Raw genomic sequence first — 22,417 nt, 5'->3', positions numbered from 1 at the left:
TCACTTACATATTTTGTGGCTCTCGACTTACTGTTTCCTTGATCCATGTTGCTTAGCTAGCAGGGGCATGATCTGCAAGTGAGGAGTCAGGGGCTGCAGGGCTGGCAGTGTCCTGCCTGGAATTAGTGATGGTCAAATTTCAGACGATGCGGGTAGGCACTGACAAGTTCCCACGCCCTCTCCGGGACATGACCGATACCCAGCTTTAGATACTCCCCACAACCTCTTCCTCAGGCCTCCTTGCAACTTTCCAGACAACCTGACAGGCTCCCAACTTGGACTCTCCCCAACTCCCCAGCTTTACTGGCTTCTTAACGTTCTTTGTCTGTTCTAGCTTTCTTCCTTGCTCTCTTCAAACACAGGTTCTGTCCTCAGCTAGCAGAGTGAGGCATAACATTGAAAAAAATAACTTACATATGAATATCAAATCATTTTCTCATTGACCAAAATCTAACCTGCCTTTCATCTGTTTGTTTGCTGTTGGTTATAGCTGTAACACAAAAATTAGTGGGCTTGATTCATATTTATACTAAGGCTTCCTTTACACTGCGAGAGCAAATGAGAATGTAGCTCGGAATATTTTTGCATACATCAGACATGAGGAGGAAGTACCCCGATGACTCTCAGTACTTAGTGTGGGAAAGAGTGGCCTAGTGGGTGGAACATTGCATTGGGACTGGGTTCTATTCCTGACTCTGCCACTGGGTGATCTTGGGCATGTCACTTCACCTATCTTGCCTCCATTTTCCCCCTCTGTAAAATGGGGATAATTGTACTTGCCTCCTTGGTAAAGCACTTTGAGATCTGCTGATGAAAAAGCACTGTATAAAAACTAGGCTGTAGTAGTTGTAGATCGGAAGAGTAACATTTAAATTGGCTTTGGGTTTGGGTGATGTTTTGGGGATCCTCACAATGACATGTCAGACTTTTTATATGTTGAGCTGGGTGAAGAGTTACTGGTCTCGGTGGAATCCCATTATTGTGACATCACATTTTTCTAAAAAAAACCCTTTATCTAATTTAATTACTATCTCATCTCCTGCTCTTCACCGCACATCCTGTTGAGAGTTAGATCCACATGCTTAGTCAATAAAATGTTTAAGAAACTATTTGGGGGGGTTTCCTAGTTTTTAAAGCTCTGAATATTCATGGAACTAAAGTTTTGGTTTATTATGAATTCTTTGTGAGCCAGGAGAGGCAACATTTGAGAACTACTATATGTGAGTGTGGGAGAGCAAGTGAACATAGCACCAAAAGACACTCTTGCCAGAGCTATTGTTTCTGCTGCTCATGACAGAGGTTTCTAAATCTATACTTAAAGCTTTCACACCCATTGTAAAACTCAGGGGCGGAAAATAGCACACGTGGGTTACTCTACGTGCATGCTGCTCAAAGCATGCCAGAGTGATTATTCTGCATGAAAACGCCCTTACTGATTTCACAAGAAATGTGAGGCAGGCTGAGTTGGCTCACATCTGCCTCAGGCTCTGAGTCGCTGAAGGTTCTTACAGAAAGGCTTTGAGGGAGGCATTGCTGACAAAAGATAAGAACACCAGAAAAGGCACCATCGCTCCCCCTACTTCTGATTTTTGCTATCTAAGCAAATAGATTAGAGGGGCTCTCTTTTTTTAATTAAAGAGAGATTAGACTTTTGTAGCATGGACCTATCTTAATTACTTATAGGCTCCCATTGAAGAAGTACCGATACACCTCACAATATTGTAGTGTAGTGATCCTCACAACACACTGTGAGATAGGGAAGTACTGTTATTCCCGTTTTTTTACAGAGGGGAACTGAGGCATAGAGAAACTAGCTTGACCACATTTCCCCCTGTGAGAGAGCAGGAACATGTTTGATCATTCCTTTCTGTTTCGATCTAGAGTTGAATTTTGAACAGCCAAATGTTCAGAGGTGTTTGAACAGAGGGTTATTGCTCCACCCGTTATAGGCAGGGTTCTGGATTCAAATTCCAAACACCCCTCAATGTTAGAGCAGGAAGGTGACGGATTCAGGAGGATGTTAGCAAAGCCTGAGCATTTGAATGTTGCTGGAAAGCAAGCATGGAAGGCTTTTAAAAAGAAAGGAGTCAAAATACTATTTTGAACTCAACCAAACACTAGTGGGAAAATGTTTATACTATTTTCTCACCTAGTCATAACCTGTTTATCATCCTTTTGAAGATTGTATAATGAACATATGTCATTTCACTTTCACTTGTCCTTCTCAGCACTACATTGTATCCCAAGAAAATACATACAGCTATAAGCATTGTTAGGCCTCTGATAATATGCAAAACAAGGATTTTGCTGTTATGGCTTCCTGTGAAGGCTGGACAGACCACATAGACTTTCAAAAAAGGAAGTGCACTCTGAAGGACAGAAACATTTTTGCCTCACAATATTGCAGTACATGCTCTTTACCAGACTTGCAGACACTGAGTTGCTGAAGCTATGGTAAGTACAGAATTTTCTATTCATTTACTTTTCATACACACATGCCATATGACCTAGGACTAAAACTACAGTGGACATGACTGTAAAAGTTCGTCTGCTCCCAGCAATTTTCATTTCAGTTCCCTGCAGTCGAACTTCCTGCTATTTAGTGAATGATGAAACTTTTTTATTTCTTTACTGTCTCTTCCCAAGGCCTGGTGTACGCTTAAAAATTAGAGCAACCTGATTGTCACTCAGGGCACACAGTTTTTCACAGCTCTGAGTGCTGTAGTTAGGTGTAGATGCAGCTAGGTCAGTGGAAGAACACCTCCATCAACCTAGCTGTAGCCTTTCAGAGAAGTGGAATAACTACATTGATGGAAAATCCCTTTCCGTTGAGGTAGGAAGCATCTACAGTATAGCATTATAGTGGTACACCTGCAGTGCCACTGTAATGTAGATATGGCCCAAGTGATCTGTACATGAAAGGGTGTATTTTACTGATTCTAGCATTTGAAATTAAGAAAGTGAAAACAATTGTTTCCTTCCAGAATAAGCAGGGAAGAAAATGTGGTGTATCTTAGGGAGTCTGATGCCAATGTGAGTGTAGCGCAACAGCCACACATTGGAAATGGGAATGAGTCAAGCACCTTAATTAGACCTCCAGAAAGCCTTTCCAGTGTCCTAATCTGAAATGTAAGAACATCATAGATAAAAAACTTAAAGCATTTTATGTGTCTATACAATAGAGCTGCACATTTTAGTAAATCTTAGATTTTTCCTTAAAAATAAAACTTCAGTAGAATACAAGTCTTCTGTATAATACTATAAAGTTTAAATTTTTTTGATATTTCATTAGGAAATCCTGATCAATGATTGGAGACAGTAGATGGTGGCTAGGGGGTGAACAATATGAAGTCTGAATGAGAGTAGCTTTTAGTATGGGCTTCCTTTTCCTCTGGGGGTGATGTAGAAGTACTGTGTGTCTATATATTTTCATCATGGTATATATGCAAATGAAGCAACCTTTCATTAAGGGTAATGATTCTGTAAGAGATTCTTCATTTGAACACTTTCACACAATTGCACTGACATGGAACTTATAAACAGATTAACACAATCTGAAAGACTCTGATCTGGCTCCAGAGTCTAAACACCCCAAAGTTCAGGGGGATTTGGTCAGGTCATCATATAGAGAAAGATGATGTGCAAATGTTCAGATCCAGATCCAGGTTTATTCTGCACCACCACACACAAAGTTTGGAATTTATGGATCTGGGCTTTTGGCTGAGCCCTTCTCTAATGATGAAATCTTTCATAAGTCTGAGGAATGGCTTCAAAGCCTTAGAGTAAAATTTGGGATATGTAAAAATGGCATCTCATTCATCACTAATTTACTTTGATTTTAATTACTAGTATTCATGATAGCCACTATCTAATATCTAAAGGCAAAATTCTGCTCTGTTACACCAGTGTAATTTAATTCATTCACTGAAGGTAATTTACACTAGTTTTACACAGGGGTAACTGAGCGGAAAAATTGGCTCTAAATTTGTACAAGACTAGCATCCCACAATCATAACACGTTGATTTTTCTATTTATTGCAGAAATTCCATCCTTATCACTAGAGCTAGTCAATAAAGGCCCCAAATTTGCATGTACCCTTAGCACTTGCAAATCTCCATATTTAAATGTGTGTGGCTGGCACACAGCTACTCTATTGGCACAATTCAAATGTCTGGTTGCTCACCCAAATGGGGTTGTTTCAGTGTAGGGAGTATGTATGCAAGTGTGTGGAGTGCACCAGTTCTGTGCTCCAATATCGTTTGAAAATAAAGAACAATAGAGCTGCTTTTTTCTTTAAAATTACCAAAAAAATTCTCCAAGTTGCTGAGTCTGAATCCAGATTTCACTGACAATTCAAAGTACTATAAAATAACTGCATTTTTATGCTAGATTTATCTTAAACTGACAATTTTATACTACTGTTTCAAAGATACTGTTTTCAACTCTTCTGCTGAGCATCACAAGCATCCCAGAAATCTCTCAAAGGCAAATAAGCAATATTCTGCAAAACTGCAGGAAGTGGAAATGAACTAAGGCGTGAGATTGATAGATCCAGGAGTCCACTTAATCATCTAATGACCAGGACCCAATATTGACATTTGCTTATGTTTCAACACACACCAGCAGCCATGGTCTGGAAGCATGCAAAACGTTTTTCTAGGCGCGTTCTTCTAAGTGACCTTGTCTAAAGTGTGCAAGCCTAAGGGATGCTATATCTGAGAAGTTTCAGGGCTTCACCTTACTGCCATAATGCAGCTGGAAGCTTACCTCACCTTAAATCAAAAGCCCAGTCTGATAACACTGGATGAGAAAAATACTGGGCAATGCTAGTTGCTGTCAATGGATATAACTGAACCCAAGTTACTACATGGCTGAAACTGATTAATGTATTCAGGAGAAATCGGTAGCATTCTCTGATTTCAAACCCAGCTGCGTAATGCAGTTAGAAATAATCCTTAGTTCCCAGCCTCCCTGAAGTAGGATAATCCTATTGATAAGAGTGTTAAACCTGTTGCATGAAACAGGAGAACATTTGAGACTTGAGAATCCAGGTGAATTGATAAAATAAACCCTTATCCAGAAGTATCAGAGGGGTAGCTGTGTTAGTCTGGATCTGTAAAAGCAGCAAAGAGTCCTGTGGCACCTAATCCAGAAGTTGACCAGATGAGGAGGAATGATGAAACTGGTGACTCATTTGGCTCTAGAATTTAACTATTAATTCTTGTTGAAGACTGTATAGAAGAAGAAGGGGAAGATGTGTGTATTGTGTTTTTCAATCTGTAGGTGGGGAAGGCTCTAGACAGAAGCTCTACTCTGAAGCGGAGAGCGAGGGTAGTTTTAGGATTTATACTGTTCATTATTCCAATAAAGTCCCTTCTTCAGTCTGAGGAGAAATCAACTTTTTTCTGTAATTCTTTACTATTCTCACACAACAGGATTCAAGATGAAAATGTAATCCCAAATCCAGTATTTAAATGCATTTCAATTTGGGGCTATTTGGATTTTTATTAATATTATTAAATATTTACATTGTGGTAGTGCCTAGAGTTCCCAACCAGGTCAGGATCTCACAGGCACTATATAGAAATATAATAAATGATAATCCCTGCCTCAAAGACTTTACAATCTAAGACACCAGTTCAGCAAGTTACTTAAGCACATGCATAACTTTAAGCATGGGACTATTCATGTATTTAAAGTTATGCACATACTTAGGGCCATGAACTGGTTGGTTGATTTTTTTTTTTCAAACCATCTTTTAACTAAGTAGGACAAAACCCTCAGCATCTTATTTTCAGAGATCAACTTCAGACTAGCAGCATTAAAATATGAATTTAGTAAATGTTTTGAAAAATAGTAAACTCAATTAATAGTGAAGGAACGGTAACAGATTTGAAGAAGGATTTGAAAGAACAATGCTAGGTGTGTTTTAGGAGAGTTTAGGACAAACCCTATCAAGCGAGTGAGCTTGCTGAAATAAATCCATTTGCAACACTCTTATCTACAGCACTTTTTAAAAGTGCACATAGTACTTCTGAAAGGTACAGGATAGACAGTGTTGAACAATGAGGTAATCTGTTTCTCAATGCAGTGCAAGCTTACCCCATGTCACCCAGCCAGTATGACTAAAGCAAGACCCATGGGGATGACTTTGAGGGTGAAGGAACATTTCTAATAGTAGAAGAGTAGTTCAGAGTCTGGGGCTGTTCATTTCTTGAGCTCTCTGTGAAGACTGCTTGAAAGAGTGTCTATTGGGATATTTTATGCACCATTGTTTCAGCCTACAGAGCCTTCAATGCTTCTCCTCCACACAAGCATGCTGTCTCCCAAGTTTTAGAATGATTCTGCTTAGATTTTTTAATTCTAGCAAATTCTTTCTTGATCTGGTTGCTTAGAAAACTTCCCCCACTGTGATTTTAGAAGTGCAAACACTGAAACAACAAACAACCTAATAAGAGATGTGTCAAATAAGTTTATTTCTTCAATGAAATTTAAACTACAAAAACAAAGGTGCATGCAAAGAGTCTTCATAGCAAATGAGTTTAGTTTTCTGCTCTGTTTTGGGAGAAAGCAAGCTGGTTGATGTAATTATTTTACTGCATGAGTTAAACATTCATTTGTTTTAGCCCACTAGGGCTAATGTTGCTGAGAAACTAAGTGATGTAAAAGATACTAAGAAGATGGCAGTTTCTTTGTTATTGTCAGTGTCCACTATGCTCTGTGGTGTCAGAGCAAGATAGGATTTGGCAATCTGTCACATATTGAATCAAGACACATTTGTGACTGTGAATCAGCATAAATAATAGAGGATTATTCTCAGTATTGGCTGAAATCCACAAACTAGATATTCAGTCAGAAATGAGCCACACATGGGCTATTACTGACCCGTTTTAAACATAGTTGCCTACTTATTCCAATAGACTACCAAAAAAATTTACTTTTTAGTTCCCCATCAGTATGAACTATAAGATGCCCTGCATAACAGGTTTTGCACAACAGGTGTTGCATGTACATATTTTTTCCTAAATGTAATTTGTTTTGATGCTCAGTGTTTCAAAGACCTTCCATTGGGAGGGATCATTTTCCCACATGAAGGGTTACCGATTAGTGATCCTTTTGAGTTGCACCTGCCAACAAGCGAGCATAACTGTTCTGTGCTCAGAAAATACTTTATGTGCTCCATCATCTGCACTGGCTTCAAGATCTCCTCTGGGTGCAACTGAAGATACCCAAGTTTACTCTCTGGAGTCCTTTATTATGGATGGGGGCCTGATAGCCTCACTTCTCAGCTTAGTCCCCTTTGTTTCAGGGAAAACAGATAGGATGTTTTTAGTGAAGGGTCCTTGACAGAGGAACTGATTTCAGTCATCAGTTCACCTATGCCTTAGTTTGTTGACCACCATGTCCATTTGTTCCCCCATGCATTTCTCTGGAAGCAGAAGAAGAGAGAGTAGATGGGAGAGGGTTGTGGGAATAAAACATCATGACAAATACAGTTACTGTTCATACACAGTCAGCACTTTTCTAATTCGTCATTTCAATGAGCTGGTAGCACAACCATTCACTGGGCATTGTGTCACTGCGGGGGGGAGGGGGCAGGGGGTGCACTACAACACATTCTGTTCTTTGCCCTAAAGAAGGGCAAAAGTGACATTCTGAGGTATAGGGCCTCAGATTGGTGTAAAATCTCCTCTCTCTGTGGAAGTCAATAGAGTTTTGCCAATTTAAATCAGCTGAAGGTTTGGCCTATAGTCTCGCTTCAGCACTGTGGTTTACGCACAAGCATTAAGCTTGGATTCACGCTGTGCAGTTGGAACCCCAGCTGCAGGCACATGGCAGTGTGAAACTGTGCGAGAGAAGTGGGTTTGGGGAGAGTGGTGCCAGGCAAAAGCTATTTGCAACCCTTCTCTGCTGGGCACCCAGAGCCAGCTGTCACAAATGCAAAGCAAGTGGAGATGGCCCAGACCAGGGGGAGGGGGCAGGGCTGGGCAGGCCTGGAGACATGCTGATTTGGCACATTTCTCGTTGCTGGCAGGTCTTCCATAGAGCCCTGGTTGGAACTTAGAGCTACCTTCTCCTACCCTCTATTTGCCTTTCCCTACAGCATGAATGCCTCCATCACAATAGCTGCCCCGCTGATGGGGGGGGAAAGCAATTTGCAATCCCTGTGCTACTGCGCAAAGGGCATAGGACCCATCACTGAATGTTTTAATCCATTGTTGCCATCCAAAATAAGTCCTGCAATGCAGTCTGCTAGAGCAGACGCCTAAGCCCGCAAGGAGTCCTATTGATTCTATGTGAGGATAGTGCTCCATGTCACATCAGAGATTAGGTGAACTCCTAGGTTGCATATGCAAGTCACGTGGGAAGCTGCTAATGGTGGCTGTAGAATTGTTTTTCATTTTGTGGCAGGTTGTTTCTGTGTGTTTGTGTTTGGGGAAGGTGGGGCAGTGGCCAGATACGTCACCCTAAATTGGGGAGCCCTTGAAATGAATCCTAGTGGAGGAGATCAACACGAGGTTGGTGTATAATGATGGGCAGCTGCTGCAGGAATGGGGAGGGGGGCCTGGGATCAGAGCTGAAAGAGCTGGAGTATGTCAGGCCACCTGGTCACTGATGGGTTACGTGGAAGCCAGGATATGTCTGTGCACAGGCCAGTCCTATGTAACCCAACTGCACAATCCCTGGTTCGTGGGGAAACGGATCCCATTTTGATAGCTGAAGTTGTGTGTGTTCCAGGTCTACATGTGGGTAGTGAAGAGGTTTCGCCAAGCAGGGCTGTCCCGACCCATATGCGAAGTATGCAGCTGCGTAGGGTATCAGGAACTTTGGGAGGCCTGAGGCCACACCCACCCACCCTGCAGGGGGGCTGCATAAGGCATCAAAATGGCAAGGGATGGCCCTGGCCCCAAGTACTCAAAATGTACTGATAATGTTAGGTGTGTTTTCACTGTTGGTCCCTCAGACTGCATCCATATATTCCAGAGCAGCTTCAGGACAAAACATAGTGCTCTGTGCACGATGGTGATTTCCCCTTACATAGTGGGGTGACTGGCTCCTGGAGGTGAGAATATACTGCAGAGCCTCAACAGATCCCAGAAAGAAAGGCAGGTGTGTTTTCATGGATTGTTCTTTCCTTGTTGTTTTCCACCTGCTATTAGCAGCTAAAAGAATTAAAACTTTACAAAAAAGTTTTACAATTACATGCATAGACTCACACTAGTAATTCTATCCCTTATTCCTTTCTGCATATCTCACTTCCCCATAACACACACGATCTTCTGTAATCAGGAAGTATGCAAATAACCTTGTGCGTGTAAGTACTGATCTCTCCAGTGGATGGAACATCCTCCTAAGTAATTGCACCCTCAGCAAGTTTGCAAATGACATTAAGCTGGGGGAGAGGTATATATGCTGAAGGGTGGGGATAGAGTTCAGAGTGATCTAGACAAATTGGAGGATTCGGCCAAAAGAAATCTGGCCTTGGGTCAACAAGGACAAGTGCAGAGTCCTGCACTTAGGAAGAAAGAATCCCAGGCTCCGCTACAGGCTGGGAACTGACTGGCTAAGCGGCAGTTCTGCAGAAAAAGACCTGGGGATTACAGTGGATGAGAAGGTGGATATGAGTCAGCAGTGTGCCCTTGTTGCCAAGAAGGCCAATGGCATATGGGGCTGTATTAGTAGGAGCATTGCCAGCAGATTGAGGCAAGTGATTATTCCCCTCTATTCAGCACTGGTGAGGCCACACCTGGAGTATTGCGTCCAGTTTTGGTCCCCCCCACCACAGAAGGGATGTGGACAAATTGGAGCAAGTCCAGCAGAGGGCAACGGAAACGATTAGGAGGCTGAGGCACATGACTTATGAGAGGCTGAGGGAACTGGGGTTATTTAGCCTGCAGAAGAGAAGAGGGAGATGGGGATTTGATAGCAGCCTTCAACTACCTGAAGGGGGGTTCCAAAGAGGATGGAACTCAGCTGTTCTCAGTGGTGGCAGATGACAGAACAAGAAGCAATGGTCTCAAGTTGCAGTGGGGGAGGTCTAGGTTGGATATTAGGAAACACTATTTCACTAAGAGGGTGATGAAGCACTGGAATGGGTTACCTAGGGAGGTGGTGGAATCTCCATCCTTAAAAGGTTTTTAAGGCCTGGCTTGACAAAGCCTTGGCTGGGATGATTTAGCTGGTGTTGGTCCTGCTTTGAGCACGGGATTGGACTAGATGACCTCCTGAGATCTCTTCCAACCCCAATATTCTATTATTCTAAAGTACAGGACAAGATATTTTTGCCCATACAGATTAAAATGCCAACCTCTATATATCGTACCATTCCAAATGTAAGCAGGCGAGCACTCATTCAGACCCTTGCATCTAGTAATGAGCTGAGGGGAAAGACTTCAGGAGCAGCCCATATGTGCTTTACATTTACTCTCCCCAGGTGCTCAGCAGAGAGATCTGCTTTGCCACAGTGATCAATTTTGGCTGGTTTTGGGTTACAAATCACTTTGGATGCAGAGGTAATGAAAAGTTATTCTTAGTGTATAAGTAAAGGGCAGCAGAACTACACGTAGCATGCCCTGCTGAGGGGGTCATCCTAAACAGAACCTCACTTGGTAAGCAGGAGCTGGGGCTGCCAAATTCCCAGGAAAAGGAAAGAGGGTAGGGGGTTCCTACCTGATGGTGTGGACTCTGCCTAGAGAGTCCTAGACTCCAGTGTTTAAAGACAGAGCTGATTGGACTCAAGTGAGCATCCTTGTTTCTGGTCAGTGATTGCTAGAACTGAAATCACTGGTGAGTAGACCTTGGAGCTAAGCCTTGGGCCTGGTTGGCGGGGGGGGGGGCAGGCAGTATTGCAGTGAAAGACAATGAAGAGACAGCAGCAGACAAGTACCCCACTACCCAGTAAGAGCTGGGCTAAGATGGAACCTTAGAACACGGCATCACGCAAGTGGCACTGAGCGGGCAAGCAACAGCAGTGATGCAGCAGCAGCAAGCAGCCAGCAATGGCAGAGCACAGCGGCAGGTGGTAGCAGACAACAGCAGTGAGCCAGTTACAGAGGTGGTGGCAACAGCGGAGACATTGCTTAACATCTTCCTCCTTTTGGGGGTGAACCCCTATGAACACACTTCTGAACTCTGAGTCTTTGCTGACCAAGGACAACGGTGAGTGGGATGCAGCAGAGGGAAAGGGGAGTGGTATGCTAAAGGTTGTACTCTCACACCACAGAGTGAGAAACTGAGGCAAAGGACACTGCCCAGACTATTACTGATGGTTACAGGCTTTTCAACTGTTGTGGTGGTGGTGGTGGTGGTGGTGGTATTTTCCCAAATAAATGAGTGTTTTTATGAAAAGGGAGAGGGAACTCAGCATTAGTTATACACACACTCAGTGCTTGCGAGTGGGGAAGTATTGCCTCTTAGAGGCAACTGGAGTGGTATTAACTTTTCACAGTTTACTGGGTGGGGGCTCAAGCTTGTGCTGTTTTGAATTGATAAGATGAAGCCCTAGATATTGAACCCAGGCCTTGTTGCTGCTGACTCAGCCCAGCATAAGGGTTACACAGTATGGATTAAACACCATCTGCCTAGGTCACTGTTCGTGCATCCCCTAAGCATGTACAAATAGATGATTTTTTTTAACTTAAGAAGTGATCTGCGGGGGAATAGAGTTCATGCCTAAAAGAACATCACTAGAGACCCTTATACACAACTTACATTGGCCTCTTCATTGATTTTGAATGAGATGCACTGAGGTACAGTAGGGTGCCTGGAATACAAGTGTTATAACCAGGCTGCCTGAGGAAGGGAGGACTTTGTCTGAGGCTGCTAGCTGAGAGGGCCCCCAAATTGAGTGAGGATGCTACCTGATGCACAGGGTCGCAATGCCACTCACCAAAACTGATCACTCTGTCATGACAGAAGGGTAACCAAGCCAAACCTAAGTGACGCTATGATCCCATGCACCAGGTCACAATGCCCAGGCCCGGGGCCCAGCCATATGGGACAGGAGCCAAGGTTCTGCTGTGTGGTTTGCTCTCCAAACCGCCCCACCCCCACCCCAGATCCTCCTGTCAGTGGTAATATACTTAGAAGGATGGTCCCATTTCAGATTTTGCCCTGGGCCTCTGAAAACTCTGAGTAGCCCTGGCTATAGCACTCCCAAGTGGGAACAATTTAACAGTAAGAGCATATGTGGGTGTTATATAAATCTGCTTGAAAGCAGAGACAACATGGTATAAAAAGTCACTTCCTAGGTGGACTCAAGAGCCACAGACAGAGGCAGCTAACAGGACAGTTTTGGACAGAGTTGAGAGAGGAAATGAGAGGCTTTCCTTCCACGTTCAGCACTGTATGTGATATCAAGATGCCCAGCAATGGAACAGTGGTGGTGACCTGCAATGGATGTGCCACATTCTCAGACAGAAGGGATTCCTGTGAAGTGCAAGTTGGTGGCTATGCTGGAGAAAAATTGGAGGGGCAAACTGAGATGCTGCTGAGAAGCTGAGTTCCGGAACAGCCACATTTAGGAAACACCAGTATCCCAGGTTCAAGGAAGAATAGAGATGGCCACAAAGGAATCAGCGAGAAGTCAGAGAAGAGGCCTGGCCGCTCATAACCATCAGAGGTAAGAGGTCACGACAGCATTCTATACTTTGAGACTGATGAGGATAGGCAGACTATGGCCACCAGAGAGAATTCCATACAGCTAGAGGTTTCCAGTTGATATCAGTCCTCAGCATGGAAACTATGGAAGATACCTCTCAAGTTCCAGCAGGTCCAAGGGGATGGAGAGATGTACAGGACACATGTGGATGGCAGCTCAGCCCAACTTGTAAGAAAAATCAAGCTTACCCACAAACCTTGGACCAACCGTCCAAGGAAGCCAGATGCACCTTGTTGGAGATTTGATATTCAGAAGACTCAAAGGAACATTCTAAAAAGGGGCAGGCATACAACAGGGACAGTGTGCTGCCTTCCCAAAGCCAAGACATGAGATGTCACTGTAAGACTGGATAGGCTTCTGAAGTCTATGAGCAAGGATGTTGACAAAATTAATCAAAGGACATGAAGAGGGCAATTCAAAAAATCCTTTATACACCAATGCTAGGAGCCTGGATAACAAACAAGAGGAACTGGAATTGCTTATTTATGAGTATAAATTCAACCTGAAATCTGATATGACTGAAATCTGGTGGGATGATTCACATAACTGGAATGTTAATGTCAATGTTAATGTCAATTTACGAGGGATTGAATGAACAGAAGGGGAGGAGGAGTGGCACTTAGTGCCATTTTTGACAATCTGTTTCTGTGTCATTGATAACACAAAATAAAATTATCTTAAAAGCTTTTGGATTATCCTAATAGATAAAGCACAAGATGGGGATATTAACTGGTGTCTGCTACAGACCACCAAATCACACTAAGGAACAGGATGGCTATCACTTTAGGTACCTGTCTATAACGAATAGGGAAAAAATTGTGAGATCATGGGAGATCTCAATTTGAGTGACGTATGCCAGAGGTCACATCTTGCCAGTACAAAAACATCCTTGGAATTTCTAAACATTGTAGGTGACAATTTCCTAGCTCAAAACATGTTGCAGCCAACATGGAAAAATTCTATATTAGACCTTGTCCTAACAGATAAAGAGGAACTGATCACAGAACTAAAAGTTAATTGCAGCTTAATACAAGTGATCATAACTTGATCATATTTATAATGTGCAAGAAGACTAACATCCAGGACAGTTTTTATATGTGTGTGTGCGCGCGTGTGTACACACACACACACACGACTCAAATAAAGAATTAAAGGTGGATAATGTAAGTAACGAAAAACAACATGGGTTTATAGAGCTCATGTCAAATTATGTTGATTTTTCTTGATGAGCTTACAAGCTTTCTTGATGAAGTTAATATAATGTAATATATTTAGACTTCCGTAAGGTGTATGACTTGATTCCACATGACATTTTGAGTAGAACACTAGATTGATATCAAATTAACATGGCACACATTAAATGGATTTAAAACTGGCTAGCTGATAGGTCTCAAAGTGTAATTGTAAATGGGGAATCCATATTGAGTGGATCTGTTTCCAGTGGTGTCCCACAGGAATTGATTCTTGGCCTTACTCTATTTAGTATGTTTATCAATGACCTGAAAGAAAACATTAACTCATCACTGATAAAGTTTGCAGATAACATGGAAATTGAGGGAGTGGAAAATAATGAAGAGGACAGGTCACTGATTCAGTGAGATCTAGATCACTTGGTAAACTGGGTGCAAGCCAACAATATGCTTTTTAATAGAGCTAACTGTAAATGTATATCTCTGGGAACAAAGAATGTAGGCCATACTTCAAGGATGGGGACCCTATTGTGTGAAGCAGTGACTGAAAGAGATATGGGTGTTGTGGTGGATAATCAACTGAATATGAGCTCCCACTGTGGCCAAAAGAGCTAATGCAATCCTGGGATGCATAAGCAGAGGAATCTTGAGTAGGAGTAGAAAGGTTATTTTACCTCTGTATTTGGCACTGGTGTGACCGCTGCTGGAATATTGTGTCTAGGTCTGGTGCCCACAGTTCAACAAGGATGCTGATAAATTGGAGAAGGTTCAGAGAAGAGCCACTAGAATGGTTAAAGGACTAGAAAATATACCCCCATTGTAATAGATTTAAGGAGTTCAACTTATTTAGTTTAACAAAGGGAAGGTTAAGAGGTGACTTGATCTAAGTACCTACATGGGGAACATCTGTTTAATAATGGGCTCTTCAATCTAGCAGAGAAATGTAAAACATGATCCAATAGCTAGAAGTTGAAGCTAGACAAATTCAGGCTGAAAATAAGACAAATATTGAATGGTGAGTACTTAACCATTGGAACAATTTACAAAGAGTTGTGGGTTTGTTGGTGGTTTGTTCTGGGATTTGGGGCCCAATTCTGCTCCAATTAATTTAAACAGGAGGGGCAGGATTAGGTATAATAGCCCTCATTCAGCAAGATAATTAAATTCCTGCCTAACATCAAGCATGAGTAGCCAATGGGATTTCTCAGGTGCTTAAAGCGCAGCATGTGCTTTATTGAATCAGGGTCTATATGTCTGGGTTAGTATGTTGCACCTTGTGGCTGGTTGCAACCCAACCCCCCACCCCCACCCCACCCCCCAAAAAAATTCATGAGTCCTTCTATAGGTGACAACTAACAGCTCATTCTTTAGCTCAAGTGGTAGGGGTTTAGGACCCATAGTACTAGGAATCTAGTCCTGGCTCACCACGTATTTGTGGTTTACTACTGAGAAGTGGAAGAAACCAAACAAAGCAATTTGCAAGGTCTCATTACAAAGCCAATCTTTCCTCATTTTACCACAATGTGCTATGTACTTTGTATCCCTCGTGTTACACTGCAGAATTAGAAACATGCACAGATCTTGCAAGGTGTGCTCCATGATCACTGACCTCTGTACCCTTGCAGAGGCCCAGGGAAGTCACTGGATGCCACAAAGGATCCAGACTCCATCTGCACAGAGTTGGTTAGGGCTTGTCTAAATAAACATAAGCTGAGGCATCCAGCACATCATTTGTTTCCATTAGTAATTTTTTTCACTTGTTTGACATATACTTGAAATGTTGTATTTGCCTTTGCTGGTTAAAGATATTGTCTTCTAATACGAACTCATTAACCCACCCAATGATGGGAATTACCATCACCTGTGTTTTTGTGGGGGAGCAGGTAACAGCCTCTCATTAGAATATTTTACATTAATATAGAGACCCCCATTGTCATTCAGCTCCTTCCTCCTACAATAATTACTGTGCATGTCTCCTAGTAGGATTTAGGGAAACCTCCCATAAAGATGTCTGCAAATTTTAGGGGTTTTTTTTTTTTTTAAGTTTTGCCTATCCAGAGTGTCACCCAACTCTTGCATTGAAGTCACTCTTGAGGATAAGCTGGTCTTCCTTGGCTGTAGCATTCAGGACTGCACAAGAGCACAGTAAAACTGCTCCTTGTTGTCTTAGTCATTGTCAAATGATGAAGCATATGCGCTGATGACCATGGCATACTGGTTGCTACTAAGCTTAAGGGAAAGAGTCACGAGACATTCGTTAATATTCATAGGGAACTCTAAACACGGTTTAGCAATCTTGTTCTTGATGGCAAAACCAATCCAATGAGCACACCTCTTCAGATGACTTTCCTTTCCAACAGAAAGTATAGCCACCTCCATCTTCATTCTGTTGGTCTTAATCTGCTCAATGTTTCTCATCTAGGGCAGCAAAATTGATTTCATATCTTGCAGATCTCTAGCTATTATGGCAGTTCTTTCAGGACAGTCACTGCTCAGGGAATGTGACCATTCCAAGTGGTGAATTTCATTACTTTGCCTCGTATGTTCTAACCATAGATAGAGTGATTCCACTGGACGCAGCCATCGGGGGGGTGGGGGAAGGGGAGGTGCTGAGACAGCCTATGCTTAGGGAACCTTTTCTAGGTCCTTCCTCACTCAGGGTGAGCAGAGGGAATCCTGAAAAGGACTGCTCAGTTGCAGCTGCCAAATTGCACTTCTGCCTCATAAGTCCAAGCGCAAGACGACCCACACATGGCTGCTGTCTGCATGCAGATTTGTGACTAGGGACTCCCAGAGATCATTGCTCCTGTCCGCACCACCACTTATCCATCACTGCAGGACTTTTAGTGGGAGATGTTAACTCACCCTTGGCAGAGGCCTACATGTGAAATTTTTTAATGTTGGAGCTGGTGCAATCTCACAAAACTTGACTGGAAGGAGCCCTGGACCTGGTGGCAGGAAAGCCTGAGACAACCAGAGGCCTCCATCCTGCTGCAGCCCTCACCTGCTTTCACAGCTGCAGAGAACTGACAGGTCCTTGAATATGCCTATTCCACCAATGGGGTCTTAGGCATCACTGGGAAAGAAGGGGTGGGAAAAGTCAACTCTAATGGCATTCTCCTCCTTAGCAAGTGTGTGGAGCATGATTTGCTTATCACAAAGACCATCTTTAGACAGAGGGACAAATAAGACCACTTGGAAACACCCATGTTCTGGACACTGGCATCTTCTGGACTATGTCATCATCAGATCTCGTGATCACACCGATGTCTATATTACACAAGCTATGAGAGGTATGGATGACTGCTGGATGGACCATCCTTTGTTCAGATCAATCATGAACATTCAGCTCCTACCACAACACTATAAAAACTGAAAAGAATGCAGAAGATATTTAACATCAAGGTGCTTCAAAATCATGCTAGTTGTGAGACCCTTCAACACGACCTCTGAGAAGCTCTCTGGTCTGCCTGACAACATCAATGACATCCAAATACATTGGGAGAAGTTCAAGATCATTATTCACAAGGTACGTGCTCAATCAGTTGGATATTCCACGCACCACTTTCAGGATTGGTTTGATGAAAACAACAAGGAAATCCTAGCACTTATTCATCAGAAGAGAAGTGCACTTTGCAAAATAAGCCCTCTACCCAGAAAAAATGAGAGACTTATTGGCTTAAAGCTGTAGTTCAAAGGAGACTAACATCAAGAATCAGTGGTGGCAAGCAAAGGCATGGAGATCCAGAGCTTTGCTGATCAACATGACACGAGAAGCTTTTTTCAATCAACAAAAGCCATCTATGGGCCAAGTTTAAGCAGCACAACCCCTCTGTGATCCTAAGACAGCTCCCCCATTCTTAAGGAAAAATGTAGCCCTCAAGCAACGTTGGAAGGCACATTTTGAGATGCTATTGAACCGCGAATCTGAAATCTCAGATTGTTGTACCAATATAATAAAAACCAGCAGGATCTTATTAAGAGGGATAAGGCAAAGATGCCACATTTATTGTAAATACCATAACAAAACAAAAGACAATGTTTTCCTACTTGTTTCTATTACTACTTATTCCTTATACACACACACACACACACACACACACGTATATTCATCCACACAATCATTCATTCAGGTTCTGTATAGATGTTATAGTTACCAGCCTAGATGTTGCTCATGCCAAGTTACTGGCCAGGTATCTTGGTCATGAGGATGGAGCCGAGTCTGTGTCAGATGCATCTGATGCTCCTGGAGGCTGGCAGCAGAACCATAGACTCAAAGTCCTTATTCTTTAGAGTCCAGTTTTATAGGAATTTATTCCTATGTCAGTTCATGAGAGTTGCTTCATTTTGCTGTTGCTAAATCAATCAGCAGGTGGCTGGCTCCATGTTGTCAGATGCTTTGTTTTTCCTTCCTTTGAGGTGTGGTGGGTGGATTCCAGTTTGCCCTCCGAGGGTCATCTGGTTGATCCCACTTGACACCTTCTTCAGCCGACACTGAATTCTTCAGGCTGGTGACTCCCTAACCATTCATTCACATACATTCTTTATCTTAATCATATCTATTTCACTGTCTCTTTACTTTTTGGGGTGTTACCAATTTATGTGAGACTCCCTGTCTTTTAACAAGCAAAGATAAAGTGAGATGAAAACTTACAGAGGGTGGGGGTCTCTATCTATACACTATAACAGCTACTGTTTTGGCTTACTTAGAGTTAATTAATGTTTAACAAATTTTATACAAAGTATTTCTTTGAGCTTAACAAGTTTTATACCAAGTATCTCTTTGAGCAGGGTTCACACAGACACAGCTGGTGGCTTGAAAGTTAGAGGCTAAATGTTGGGAATCACAAATTTACTTCTAACATAAACCTTAAATTATAAAGTATTAATTAACAATAAATCAATAAATCATTTCTCATATAAACCATGTTTAATATAAACCTTCTTTAATATCCCTACAAGATACCACCATCCAGTCCATTCCGCAGCATCCAGTAACAGAACCTCTTGCCAACCACCCAACTTCTGAGAAAGTTTGGTGTGCTATTGCTCAGACTAGAAATAAGTTGCCACACCCAGATGGCATCCCAGGGAGGTCTTCAAAGCTGGTGGAATAACACTCATGCAAAAACTTCATTTACCCAAATCCTAACAAGAAGTTGATGAGGAAATTCCACCCAGCCTAAAGAGTGCCAATATTCTGACCATTTTTAAGAAAAGGGACAAGTCAATGTGTGGGAATTATGGAGGCATTGCCTGCCTCTCCATTGCCAGGAAGATCCTTGCTCACATCCTTTTGAACCATCTCCTCCCTCTTGTCAAAGATGTCATTCCAGAATCCCAATGTGGTTTCAGACCATCTTGGGGCATCACCGACCTGATTTTTGTTACACAACAAGAGAAGTGTAGAGAACACCACCCCCCATTGTTTATAGCATTTATAGACCTAACTAAGGCCTTTTGATTCCATTAGTCATGAAGCATTATGGAAGGTGCTGTCTAGATTTGGTTGTCCATTGAAATTTATCCACATTCTCAGGCTACTTCTTGATGGTATTGACCACCACCATCCTCTGTAATGGGTTGGAGATGGACCCGTTCACCATCCATACTGGTATTAATCAGGGCTGTGTTATTGCCCCCACACTTTTTTCCAATCAGTCTTGGCATGATCTTGATTCTCCCGCCTTCCTTCTGGAACTGGGATTGAGTATGGCATTGTAACGATGCTGGCTTTGGTGGAACCCAACTGAGAGATACCAATTCAGGACAAATTGCAGAAAGCAGGGCAGTTACAGCCCAGGCTGGAGTTCCTTTGAACACCAAGACAAACCAAACCAGCCAAACAGAAAAGACTTTGGTTTTACCCCACTGGCTAACCATAAGTCACACAAGCAATTTCCTTATACACTCCAGTTTCCCAATATCACCACCAGTTATGAGGATAAATGGTTATGAAAACCAATACCCCAGTAAAAGAAAAAAAGGTTCTCCCGATCCCAAAGGGCCAAGCCCCAGACACAGGTCAATATACAAATCAGATCTTACCCACAAATCACACTGTTGCCAATCCTTTAGAACCTAAAATCTAAAGGTTTAGTCATAAAAAGAAAAAGATATAGATGAGAGCTAGAATTGGTTAAATGGAATCAATTACATACAGTAATGGCAAAGTCCTTGGTTCACACCCCCACACACAAAATTGATTCAGGAAGGGATGACACAATCATCACTGACTGCATCCCAAGAACTCCCCATCCTTGGTTCTATGTTACTATGGTTAGTATTGGGTTAGAAGCCATATCAATGTATAACAGAAATGGTTTATCAAAGTCATGTTCAATAACATGAATGAATCTCTTTACAAACTCAAGGTAAAACTTGATTAGAACAATAGTTGATTGGATCTGCTCTTGCAGCATGTTTCCTGTGTGTGAGAGAGGTCTTTTGTGATCTTGCCAAGAGTTAAAGAACATATCTACTTTAGTCATACAAGCTCTGGCAAATGTTTGGAACCCAATTAACATCAAGTTACTGTATATATTAATGTTGTCCATAATATAGGAATTTTGGCATTCAGCAGTGAAAGCAATATGGTAGTGTGCCTCAGTTTCCCTTTTCATACAGCACATCAGGTTTCGAATTTCTTCCCCTGTGAAAAGTTCCAATACTGTTTACAGGCATTAACTGTGAAACATCAGTATAACAAGGCCTTTTAACAAAGTATGTTCTCATGTATTCCTTTTAACATGTTCAAAGGGTTTTTTAAAAGATTAGGCACATTGTACATTTTTACAGTTCTTGGTAATAGCAACACATTGGTTACAAAACTTACCATTAGCAATAACAAATCGTTGCAAGTTTCCATCTACAATCATTTTTATCACGGCTTTGGCTCAATACCATTGGGGTTTTGGCTAGGGGCGGCAGGTTTGTATAATTTTTGGTGGTGCCCAGCGCCTCCCCACTGCCTTGTAAGCCAATATACAGTAACTCCTCACTTAAAGTGATCCTGGTTAACCTTGTTTTGTTGTTACATTGCTGATCAATTAGAGCAATGGCTCTCAAAAACTTTTTCCCCCTCATGGACCACTTGAAAATTGCTGAGGGTCTTGGCGGACCACTTAATGATCATTCCAAATGTTGTTTGTACCATTAGCTAACTATTGTAAAGCACTTTTATCCAAAGTGCTATATAAAAAAAACCCTTGATAATAATTATGTTCTACACATAAAAGCACACAACTCATATTTTAATATCAGTAGTCTTAACTTTTCTAATGTGATGGATGTGCCCTCTCTCCCCCACCACAGCAGCCCCCAAGCTGGGGCTGGGAAGAAGGGGGGGGGGTCTCTCCCTCTCTCCCCCACCACAGCAGCCCCTGAGCTCAGGCTGGAAAGGAGTGGGGGGTCTCCCCCCTGCCACAGCAGCCACAGAGCTGAAGCTGGGAAGGAAGGGAGGAAGTCTCTCCTCAGCAGCCGCAGCCCTGGAGGCTCTCTCTGGCTGCTGTAGCCCTGCATGTCCCAAATTCCCCCACCCCCTACCCTCACCCCACTGCCCCCTTCCACCTACCCCCTATTCCCACCAAGGCCATCACCCCACCTTACATGTGCATCTTCTCCAGGGTCCAGGCACCTAATTAATGGAGCCATGCCTGAGCAGCTCCACTAATTAGGTGGGTGGCCCTTCATCCTCTCATGTGAGGCAGTACAGGAGTGCACCTTAGAGGGAACTATCCATGGACCACCTGAATGGAGCTCACGGACCACTGGTGGTCTGTGGACCACAGTTTGAGAACCTCTGAATTAAAGAACAGGAGTACTTGTGGCACCTTAAAGACTGCTCATTTAAAGTTGTGCTATGCTCCCTTATAGTGTTGTTTGGCAGCCACCTGCTCTGTCCACTGCTTGCAGGAAGAGCAGCCCATTGGAGCTAGCTGGTAGGGGCTTGGAACCAGGGTGGGCTGACAGCCCTCCTATCAGCTCCCCTAAGTTCCCTGTGCGGCTGCCACCCAGCGGACTATCAATTGTTGGGCTGTTCAGGTGTCCCTCCCTCCCCCCTGTCCCCTGACTGCCTTGGAGCTGCTCCCATGATCCTCCTTCTTGCTGTGCAGGGGCAGCAGGGGGAAAGAGGGATGCTGTTGTCAGGGTGTCCCCCTCCCCCGTTCCTGCTCCCCCATCTCCACAGAGCAGGGGGGATACGATGGGGGTTCAGAATGGAGGGAGCTTGCTGGAAGCAGCTTCTGTCTCAAAGTCTCTCTCTCACATACAGGGTATGTGTCTGTCTCTCTCTGCCATGAGGTCTTTTCCTCCCCCCCCATTGTGCTGCCTTATAAAGTGTGAGGCTGCATTAACAACACTGTGTTAACCCTTGAGGGCTCAGCTGAGTGCTAGTTCATCATTTAGCACAGGGGTTCTCAAACTGGGGGTCACGAGACTATTACATGGGGGGTTGTGATCTGTCAGCCCTCACCCCAAACCACGCTTCACCTCCAGCTTTTATAACATAACATTTTCCTTCCACCAGCACAGCACCACCACCCACAGGCACCGCTCCTGCCCTAC

General features: G+C 43.0%; 1 protein-coding gene across 1 annotated transcript in view; it reads left to right on the top strand.

The window, feature by feature from the left end:
* Nucleotides 1–11: 11 nt before the first annotated feature.
* FYB1 (FYN binding protein 1) overlaps nucleotides 12–22,417 on the top strand; it is a 121,683-nt gene continuing 99,277 nt past the window's right edge. Inside the window, exon 1 of the mRNA XM_045021872.1 lies at nucleotides 12–2,454. Within this exon, the coding sequence (XP_044877807.1) occupies nucleotides 2,452–2,454 (3 nt within the window). The 5' untranslated portion in view covers nucleotides 12–2,451. The remainder of the gene's footprint in view (nucleotides 2,455–22,417) is intronic.

Source organism: Mauremys mutica, chromosome 6 (genome assembly GCF_020497125.1).
Source record: "Mauremys mutica isolate MM-2020 ecotype Southern chromosome 6, ASM2049712v1, whole genome shotgun sequence".
NCBI lineage: Eukaryota > Metazoa > Chordata > Testudines > Geoemydidae > Mauremys > Mauremys mutica.
The sequence above is the reverse complement of the archived record's forward strand: the minus strand, read 5'-3'. Positions and strand labels throughout refer to the sequence as shown.